At 47.6% G+C, this 11,065-nt stretch overlaps 1 protein-coding gene across 1 annotated transcript in view; it reads left to right on the plus strand.

The window, feature by feature from the left end:
- The first annotated feature begins 4,289 nt into the window (after window positions 1–4,289).
- The window catches only part of LOC111152458 (LHFPL tetraspan subfamily member 5), an 11,712-nt gene continuing 4,936 nt past the window's right edge, over window positions 4,290–11,065 (plus strand). Inside the window, exons 1-2 of the mRNA XM_022510951.1 lie at window positions 4,290–4,701; window positions 8,638–8,874. Of these exons, the coding sequence (XP_022366659.1) occupies window positions 4,290–4,701; window positions 8,638–8,874 (649 nt within the window). The remainder of the gene's footprint in view (window positions 4,702–8,637; window positions 8,875–11,065) is intronic.

Here is an 11,065-nt window from a genome sequence, read left to right on the forward strand (position 1 = left end):
AATCTGTATTTTTGTGTTAAGATTTTATTTTTAAGTAATCGCTACACCCCAGGTGGGGCTCGAACTTACTGAGCCAGTCAGGAGCTCCCGATCCCGTGTTCCTTTTGCTCTTGGTCAGGACCTCTGCTGATTAGAATTCTTTGGGCTGTGTCATGGCCCAGACTTCTATTCCGGAGATATCTGGGTCTTGATGGGTCTGCCCCTGTGCTGGGTTACTAAAGTCTTTACTAACTTACTCCTGACTGCTGTTAATTTTCACAACTGCCTGTGACAGTAACGGGAGGCAGCCCAGGCATTTCCTGAGCTCTACATGCATTCCTTCTGCTCCCTCTGTGTCTTACCACACTCTCTGGTCTAGATTGTCAGGATACCCAACCAAAATCAGTAATCTCTTTTGAAATATTAAAGTATACACAGAAAAATTCATGCTTTACAGTGTATAGTTCTATGACAAACGCATATATCGTGTCACCACCACCACCACAACCAAGATACAGAACACTTGTATCATCCTAAACAATCTCCTCGGATGACCCCTTTGTAATCAACCCCACCACCAGAGCTGTGCTGGCAACCACAAATATGTTTTATTCTCTAGTGTTTTGGCTTTTCCATAATGTAATAGAGATGAAATCAGACAGTATGTACTTAAATTTTTTCTTTTTTTTTTTTATGGCTTCTTAGCATAATGCATTTGAGATTCATGCATGTTGTGTCAGGCTTAGGGAGTTCGTTTATATTGCTGGCTATGGTGTGTTGTGTGGATGGAACCATAGTGCGCCTATCCATTCCCCGGCTGAAGGACAGTTGGATTATTTCTGAAAAGTTTTGGCAATTATTAATAAAGCTGTTATACGTAGGGGCGCTTGGGTGACTCAGTGGGTTAAGCGTCTGACTTTTGATCTCGGCTCAGGTCTTGAGCTCAGGGTCTGATCTGAGGAATTCTGATCTGATCTCAGGAGTTCAAGCTCTATGTTGGGCTCCTGGGCGTGGAGCCTACTTAAAAACCAAACCAAAACAAAACAAAACCCCCAAAACCAAAAAGGGGCATCTGGTGTGGCTCAGCTAATTGAGGGCTGAACTCTTGATTTTGGGTCAGGTCATGATCTCAGGGTCATGGGTTCAAGTCTCTAGTGGGGTTCCACGCTCAGCAAGGACTCTGCTTGCGATTCTCCCTCTCCCTCTGCCCCTCCCCTTCCCATGCACACTCTCTAAAGTAAATAAAATAAGGCTTTACAAAGAGAGAGAAAATAAAGCTGTTATACATACTCATGTATAAATTTCTGTGTGTGTGCAAGTTCTCAATCCTCTGGGGCAAACACTCAGGAGTGAGATGGCTGAGTCTTATGGCAAATGTTTGTTTCAATGTCTCAAATATGTCAGACTGTTTTCCAAAGGGGCTGAACTAATATGTATTCCTTAAAAAAAAAAAAAAAAAAAAAAGCATTCCTACCAGCAAAGTAAAAATATTCCAATTGCATTCCACATCCTCACCAGCACTTGGCACTGCTGATTTTTTTGTTTTTTGGGTTTCTTTACTTTTTTTTTCTTTTTTCCTGTTTTGGTTTTTACTTAAAAAAATTTTTTTTAAAGATTTTATTTATTTTACAAAGAGAAACACAGCGAGAGAGGGAACACAAGCAGGGGGAGTGGGAGAGGGAGAAATAGGCTTCCTACTGAGCAGGGAGCCTGATGTGGGTCTTGATCCCAGGACCCTGGGATCATGACCTGAGCAGAAGGCAGGCACTTAATGACTGAGCCACCAAGATGCCCCTGTTTTTTTTTTTTAATTTTTTAGTAGTGAAAAATCAGAAACTGACAAAATACTCTAGAAAGGGGAAATAATTAAACACATGATTAAATGATTACATACTCTGTATCAATATACAAGTATTAAAATCATGTTTTTGAAAAAATAGTAATATGAGAAAATATTAATGGTGTACAGCTAAGTGAAAAAATTAGGTACTAAATTGTCCAACTGTGTAAAGCAGTATATGCAGAAGGAGGGAAAAGCACCAAAATGTTAACAGAAGTAGTAATAGTGATAAACATTTTGAGTACTTTTATATGTGAGTCCCTGAGCCAAACAGTTTACATATGTTATTTTACCTAACCTTTATATGATAGACACTATTTTTTAAAAATATTTTATTTATTTATTTGAGAGAGAGAATGAGAGAGAGGGAGAGCATGAGAAGGGAGAGAAGGTTGGAGGGAGAAGCAGACTCCCTGCTTAGCAGGGAGCCTCATGTGGGACTTGATCCTGGGACTTCAGGATCATGACCTGAGCAGAAGGCAGTCACTTAACTAACTGAACCACCCAGGCACCCGGATACTATTTTTATTTTTTTTATTTTTTTTATTTTATTTTTTTATTTATTTATTTGACAGACAGAGATCACAAGTAGGCAGAGAGGCAGGCAGAGAGAGAGGAGGAAGCAGGCTCCCTGCTGAGCAGAGAGCCCGATGCAGGGCTCGATCCCAGGACCCTGGGATCATGACCTGAGCCGAAGGCAGAGGCTTTAACCCACTGAGCCACCCAGGCGCCCCCGGGATACTATTTTTAAAAAGATTTTGTTTATTTATTTGAGGGAAGGGGAGGAGCAGAAGGAGAGGGACGCGCAGACTCCCACTGAGTGTGGAGCTCCCTGGCGCCCCCTTTCCCTATCTCCGGACGCTGAGATCATGACCTGAACTGAAACCAAGAGTCACTCAACCACCAACTGAGCCACCCAAGCGCCTCTCTGATAGATACTATTATCCTCCCCACTTTACAGATGAAGAAACTGAAGCTTAAGAAGGTTAAATACACAGTCACATAGGTCGTAAGTGGCTAACTCAATACAGATTTGTCTAAAGCCAAAGACTGTGTTTTTTAAGGTGATCATGGCTCTCCCTAGTTCTTGGGGTTGTGCATGATTTCTATTCTTCTATGTAACTTTCCTGAATTTTCCTGTCTCTCTACATCAAACATGTTTACCTATGCAGTCAGGAGAAATATATATATTGAAAAAGAGGGGTAAAAAAGAGATATGCAGGGGCACCTGGGTGGCTCAGTGGGTTAAGCCTCTGCCTTTGGCTCAGGTCATAATCTCGGTCCTGGGATCAAGCCCCGCATGGGGCTCTCTGCTCAGCAGGGAGCCTGCTTCCCTCTCTTTCTCTCTGCCTACTTGTAATCTGTCAAATAAATAAATAAAATCTTAAAAAGATATGCAACAAAAACATAAACAGGAAAAAACATAAAGGAAAAAGGTACTGTATTGAACAAATCATGTGTAAGGTTTGGGAGGCTTCCTTTGGGGTACTTCGTAGTTGTTATGACACTATCAGTCTGCATTGCAAATATACATATGCATATACATGTATGTAAGTATCTCACCATCTTTGAGGGCAAGGGCTCTGTCATTTTTATCTCTGTGGTTTTGCTTAGGGAAGATATCCTCCAACATAGGGCTTAGGACATAGTACGCTCTTAGTAATTGTTGTTTGAGAGAAGCCACAGAGACCAGAAACCAGTGACCAGAAGACACAATCAGAAAAGGTTTTGCTGGACTCCAGGGGGTTGGGAGTTCTGAGAAGGCGACTACGGAGCCAGGGAGGGTTTGCATGGGACTGGGGTGGGGGTGGGGGAACAGATAGTGCTCAGGACGAGGTTTTGGTTTTGCAGCAGGAATTGAGCGGGAGGACTGTGACAGTGACGGTCGCAGCCCCAGCCTCCCAGTTTTTGGAAGCTCTCCCACCCACACCCCGGCCCTGGCGCTCAGGAGGGTTTAGGAAGGTCTCAGTTTCCTGTGGCTGGAGTGCGCGATGGGCGGGCCGGGCGCTCCCCGCCCCTCCCCCGGCCGGGTCTCGGCTTCCGAAGCCTCCTCTGACCCGATTCCCGCGGCGCTGGCCGCGGTGCTGAAGCAGCACTTTCGTAGGCGGGAGAAAGGAGGGACCGAGCCTCGCGAAGAGGCGGAGCTCTCTGGAGCCGGGAGCTGGAAATGGGGGGAGGGGCAGGGCGGCGCCAGTAGGCCCAAGACCCTGGCAGGCTGGAGAGGAAGAAGACAGGAGACAGCCTGGCTAGAGCGGACAAAGGCATCTGGACAAGCTTACGCTGAAGAAACCAAGGTTGTCTTCCTGGTCTTATTAATCCTCTTTCTTCTTCTTGGAGGAACCCTCACCTTGTATCCTTACCTCAGCCTCCTTCCCGGCCCTGCTAAGGAGTGACCCACTCCTAGGCCTCTGTCTGCTAAGCCACTGGCTTACAGTCCACAGGATCCCAGCCTAGGGCCTACGTCCTCACCATGGTGAAGTTGCTGCCTGCCCAGGAGGCAGCCAAGATCTACCATACCAACTATGTGCGCAACTCCAGGGCTGTGGGTGTGATGTGGGGCACACTCACCATCTGCTTCTCTGTACTGGTCATGGCCCTCTTCATCCAGCCCTACTGGATCGGTGACAGTGTTAACACACCCCAGGCAGGCTACTTTGGCCTTTTCTCCTACTGTGTGGGCAACGTGCTGTCCTCTGAACTCATCTGCAAGGGTGGCCCGCTGGACTTCTCCTCCATTCCCTCTAGAGCCTTCAAGACCGCCATGTTTTTTGTGGCATTGGCCATGTTCCTCATCATTGGCTCCATCATCTGCTTTAGCCTCTTCTTTGTCTGCAACACGGCCACTGTCTACAAGATCTGCGCATGGATGCAGCTGGCTGCAGGTGAGCAGGACTAATGGGAGGACTAGCGGGGCCCAACCCAGGCCACCGGGGAAGCTGCAGCATTCCACCCTCTGTGGATGCTCTGGGTCTCTTACCCAGGTGCTCTCCTTTACATTTATTTTATTTTTTTTTAAGATTTAATTTTTTTAAAGTAATCTTTACTCCCAAAGGGGGCTTGAACTCACAACCCCAGGATCAAGAGTTATATGTTCTACCGACTGAGCCAGCCAGGTGCCCCTCAGCTGTTCTCCTTTAGCCCAGCCATACTCAGTGCTCTGCAGAAGCTTCTGAGGAGTAGAGAATTTTAGAATGGCTGAGACCGAAAGAATTGTTGAGATCAAATTGTTCAACCCCCTCATCTTGTAGATGGGAACTGAGGTCCAGAGAGGGGAAGTGACTTGCCCAGGAGCACACAACTAGTTGATAGAAGGTGTCCTGACTCCCAGGCCACCACATCAGAGGTTGTTTGCTCTGAGAAGGAAAAAGAAGGAAACTTCCATTGTCGGCCATGTGGGAATAGGATCCAACCCAGGGCAAAATTGTCAAGCACATCCTAGATGTCTCCATCTCCCAGTTCTGGGCATTTGCTCTTTCTCCTTTAAGGATCCACAGATCCCTGTCCTCACTCCTTCCCTCCCACCCCAAATTGCTCTCAGGGAGATTCCAAGGTCAGTTATTGATTTGGAGTGTTATGCTGTGACCTTTCCCATAGAAACTTGCATTTAAGTTCCCTTTCATGGTGGAATGAAAGTCTTTGTTCCCTAGTTATAGGTTTCCATACTTGAGGCAATAAATGGGAGTGGTATTTTGTGATGGGGGAGTAGGGTGGTGGCTAGAGTCTTTTTTTTTTTTAAAGATTTTTTTTTTTTAATTTGACAGAGAGAGAGAGAGAGAGAGAGTGGGAGGGGCAGAGGGAGAAGCAGACTCCCCGCCGAGCAGGGACACTGATTTGGGGCTCGATCCCAGGACCCTGGGATCATGACCTGAGCTGAAAGCAGACGTTTAACCAACTGAGCCACCCAGGCACCCCCAGTGCTAGGGTCTTTAAAACTGTGTGGGGTAGGTGGCTACTTATGGTGCCCAGAAATAAGGCCTTCCCTGCCCCTTTTTCTTGCTCCTGGCCCAGGCAGGCCTCTCAGCCCTTGAGCCTGCTGGTCCTGTTCTCTAAGCCTTGTCCTGAAGGCCTTGGTCCCGTCCTATTCCAAGGACCAGGCACAGGCTGCCCATACTGGGAAATGTCTAGGAGCAGTGCTAGGACTGCAGACTGGAGAGAAAACCATCTTGACATCATTGCTTAGAATGAGAAGCAGTATTATCCATAACAGGGGGAGTGAAGCAGGGATCAGAATCCCAGACAACCAGACACATAGACTCAAACGCTCTGTCAGAGTTGGAGGGGGACCCCAGGGAGGTGTAGGTATCCCTGCCAACTACAGTGAGGAATCTGGGAATAAGGAAAAGACTTGACCAAGTCTATAGCAAACCAACCGGCGACTAAGGACCTAGGGGAATTAAGGCAGTGGGTTCTAAGAAACTAGATGTATTCCAAAGACATTTTTATTGAGCCACACATTTACATAGGTATAATGGCTGACCAAGCACTTTCATATATATCATCTGGAGGAACCCCATCCCTACCTTAGTGAGGGAGATATTCCTCTTATTTTATAGATAAGCTCTTAGTGGGTAACTTATCTTTTAGCACAGGTAATGATGGACAAAACCTTTGATTCAAAATCTTGTACTCAGGGTAGTCACCTGGCTCCGGAGCTGCTTCCCCAATCCATCTACCTTCTCCCTCTCCTCTGGTCTCTATACACTGAGGGAGAGGCTGGGGCAGGGCTAAGGTAAATCTCAGTGGGCAGTGGGGGGAAGGCGGGAGAATGAAGATTTAGCAGTTCTGTGACAAAGAAGAGTAGAATGGATCCTGGCATGGTTACCAGCTGGTCCACCGTATCAGAGCTATGGAAGGCTGGAAACACAACCATTTCTCTCATTCTCCATGCTGCCCCCTCCCACAACATCCTGCAGCAAGTGCCATTTGCTGAACAGGCACTGTGCTTGGGAAGGCCTGGATGGGAGAGGCATCAGCAGGCCATTTGAATTAGACTCCAGATCATGAAGCTAGAGACAGTGATAGCAGAGGTGGCCGGATGCCATCCTGTGAAACATTTATGCTGGGGGAGGGTAAAGATGGTGTCATGTTCCATTCTTTAATGGAGGGGAATGAAAGATGAGCCGAAGGGGGGGATGAAGAGGGCAGACAGCAGATGGGACTAAACCAGTTAGTTTACCCTTGCCAAGAAGCCTGAGACCAGGGAGGGGAGCAGGAGAAAGGAAAGAAGATCGATGACTAGGGCAGTGTGAGGCTGTAGTTTAACAATGTTAATCCAGCTTCTGGATGCCAGGTGTAAGCTGTGTGTGGTTCCAGCTCCTAGAAACCCAGGTAGGGCAAGTTGCTTGTCTCTCTGAGTCTTGGTAACCTCACCTCTAGAACGTAGCAACAGACCTCCTATCACAAGGTTCTGGTGAGGATGGGATGTCTAATACACATAAAACACATCAAACACCAGTACTTGACACATAGCAGGTGCTCAGTAAATGTGAAAAAAACACAAAAGCCACTTTATCAGTCAGGATGGATGAGGTAACAAATAACTCCCAAATCTTAGTGGCTTAAAACAAAGCTTCAGTTTTTGCTTGTAGTGCGTGCCCACTGAGGACCAGCTGGGGGCTCTGCTCTCACTGTTCTCTCCTGGAACCCTGGCCGATGGAGCATCTGCTGTCATCTGGCTGGTGTCATTACAGAGCGAAAGGATGCTCTGGAAGGTCTCTCTCTAGTGGTTAAATGCTCTGGCCTGGAAATGCACACATTTTGTTGTCTAAGGGAAGTCTTGAGGCCTTACCTAACTTGAAAAGAGAAGAGCAAGGAAGTACAACCCTACTATGTACGTGAAATACCTGTGAACACCTCTAATGCCATCCACATCCACTGAAGTTGCTTCCATTCACTTGGCTTCAATGCCAATAACAATAGCAACGATGGACAGGGACTGGTTGCCGTGAACCAGATGCTGCCGTGAGCGTTTTCCCTACATGACCACATGTAATCCTTACAGCTCTGCTGTAAGGATTTTTTGGAAATTAGTATTTTAAATAAATATTAGGGATTCGTAAATTCAGGGAAGTGTGAGTAGCTGCACTGACCTGTACTGGGTCAGGATCAAGAGACCTATTTGCTTGAATGAAAGGTTCACAAAGGAAGCAGCCAGAGAGGGGGTTGGAAGACTTTGTGTATTCATTAAATCTAAGATTCCAAGTTGTAGGACATGCTGTTATTCTATGTGCAAATACTTGTTCTTTTTTTTTAAGTAGCCCAAAGCAGGGCTTGAACTCACGACCCAGAGATTAAGACCTGAGCTGATATCAAGAGTCAGATGCTTAACCAACTGAGCCACCCAGGTGCCCAGGAAAAATACTTCTACTCGAACCACAGCCTGAAGCTTTCTTATTATACGTATTTCAGAGATACTGGAGTATGAACAATTGTGCATCTTAGAAGTGATGAGTTCTCTGGGCTGAGAACGGATTTTGCGGGGGTTTGAAGCCAGGGTCGCTAGTGCCTCATCAAGTCCAAAGTTAGGGGCGTGGCTGCGGGCCTGGTAGGACCACCTGGTGCCATGGCAGAATTTTCCCTGGGCTGGGGAGCTCCACTTTCTGCCTCTATTCCTGACCAAAGGGAAGTCATTTTAGCTCTTGGATCCTCAATTTTCTCCCCTGGGTTCTACAAGAATGATGGTAGGCACTGCCCCATACCTCTCAAGGCTGTTAACACGAAAAGAAGGGAGGTGACAAGATAGCAGCAGTGCAAGGTGGGAGGTGGCAGGCTGAGCACACCCAGCCTGATGCTGTCTGCCCGCACTTCTGCCCCCTCAGCCACAGGCCTGATGATTGGCTGCCTGGTCTACCCCGACGGTTGGGACTCAAGTGAGGTGCGGCGCATGTGTGGGGAGCAGACAGGCAAGTACACACTGGGCCAGTGCACCATCCGCTGGGCCTTCATGCTGGCCATCCTCAGCATTGGAGACGCCCTCATCCTCTCCTTCCTGGCCTTTGTGCTGGGCTACCGGCAGGACAAGCTCCTCCCTGATGACTACAAGGCAGATGGAAAAGGTAATTCACCATCCCCCTGGGAGGTGGGGCTTCCTCTCCGCCAGTCGCCAGAGGATTGTCCCTAGCCTGGGGTTGGGGACACCAAGACCAATCAGACACAGCCCTTATTCCAGAAGCCAAGGGTCAGTGGGGGTTTACAAGCCAGCAGGTGATGAGAGAGGCTGTCTGTGATAGAAGGGTGTCCTCCTGCCTCCCGCACACCCCCACTCCCATCAGGGTCTACAGGGGGAGAACTCTGATCCAGCCTGGGACCTAGGGATGGCCTCCAGTAGAAGGTGGCACTGAGGCTGGGTCTGGAAGTTCACTGGGAGTTTGGTAGAGAGAGGAACAACAGGTGAGCAGAGGGGCTGAGTTGTTGGGGCAGGAGGAGAAAGGTAGGTTAGGGGGGCAGAAGTGACAGCTCTTGGAGTGCAGATGGTGGGTGCTCCCTTGAGCTGGGGAGAGAGCCTTGGGGTTCTCTGTATGCCATCCTGTTTCAATTTCCGTCCTGCCCAAGTCCTATCCCTGAGTCATAAGAGTCAGTTGTAGCTGACCCAAAGCCAGGCAGACCCTTCAGCCTTTTCTGTTTCCCATTGACCTTTCTTCCTCCTAGGGTACTTTCTGCTCCTGTATCTCATTAGGCACTTCTCCTGTGTTAAGGGGCTTTTTAGGGGCATAAATTTTATCTCCTAGTCATAGGGCAAGTCCTGTCTCACACCCTTGTCAATCCCCAAATGCCTACTTCCAGCAGGCGGCCGCTGTGAGGGGCCTGTGGCTCCACAGAGACCTCTCCAGTCTCCTTTCCCCATAGTTGTCTTCACCCGATTGCCCTGAACTACAAGAAAGAGGCAAACTTCCTTGCCCCCCTCCCCCACATGACCAAGGACCCTTCCCAGATAAGGAACTTGAAGCCCGGGAGGGAGACCCACCCAGAGGCACACAAAAAAGGTGGTGACAAGGAAGACCCAAAATTCTGGTCTTCTCTAGCTCAGCCCAGCACCCACTTCTCCACAAGGAAGTAATCAAACATCTCGTCCTTGTTTGGGAGTTTAAGAAGACTCACACATCTAAGTTTTGTGGTTAAAGATGAAAAGCAAATTACTAGAATGAGCTGGGCCAAGGAAGAGAGAAGAGCGAGGTATCTTTCCATTGCGGGAGCACTTAAGGTCTGGGTCCCTTGTAAACCCCATAAGGGGAAGGGAGAAAGGAACTAGTATTTACTGAGCCTTTTCCATGTGCAGAAGTGATGTGAGTTTTGTTCACAGGAGCCATTTTTATTTAATCTGCACAGCAACCCTGTGAGGACAGGTTGGAGGTGGGGGGGTCCAGCAGCAATGGGCACAGCCAGCATTTTCTCCAGTGATGGAGGGTTTCTCAGGGAAGTTTCAGCAGGAGCTGCTGGAGGCATTTTGTTCAGCTCTCAGCCTCAAGGCTGGCCCAACCTGCCTTAGAATATTTTACATTACTCATGTGCATTCTTTCCTTTTCAGAAGGGATTCTTTCAGCTGGAAAGAAATTCTATTGACATCATTCATTCATTCATTCATTCATTCAATAGGCTCCACACCTAGCATAGAGTCCAAAGCTCACAACCCTGAGATCAAGATGCAAGCTGAGATTAAAAGTCAGACACTTAGGATATCTGGGTGGCTCAGTTGTTAAGCGTCTGTCTTTGGCTCAGGTCCTGATCCCAGGGTCCTGGGATGGAGCCCCACATTGGGCTCCCTGCTTGATGGGAAGGCTGCTTCTCACTCTCCCACTCCCTGTGCTTGTGTTCCCTCTCTCACGGTGTCTCTGTGTCAAATAAATAAATAAAATCTAAAAAAAAAAAAAAAAAAAAGAGTCAGACACTTAGCCAACTGAGCTACCCAGGTGCCGTCACATAATTCCTTTTAAAGTGGTTTCTTTCTTTTTTTTTTTTTTTAAGATTTTATTTATTTATTTGACAGACAGAGATCACAAGCAGGCAAAGAGGCAGGCAGAGAGAAAGGAAGGGAAGCAGGCTCCCTGCTGAGCAGAGAGCCTGATGCAGGGCTTAATCCCAGGACCCTGGGATCATGACCTGAGCTGAAGGCAGAGGCTTAACCCACTGAGCCATCCAGGTGCCCCTAAAGTGGTTTCCTTCTTTTTTTTTTTTAAGATTTTTTTTTTAAAATTCATTTGACAGAGAGAGAGAGAGAGAGAGAGAGAGAGATCCCAAGTAGGCAGAGAG

Source organism: Enhydra lutris, unplaced genomic scaffold (genome assembly GCF_002288905.1).
Source record: "Enhydra lutris kenyoni isolate GAN:26980312 unplaced genomic scaffold, ASM228890v2 scaffoldscaffold28, whole genome shotgun sequence".
Classification (NCBI taxonomy): domain Eukaryota; kingdom Metazoa; phylum Chordata; class Mammalia; order Carnivora; family Mustelidae; genus Enhydra; species Enhydra lutris.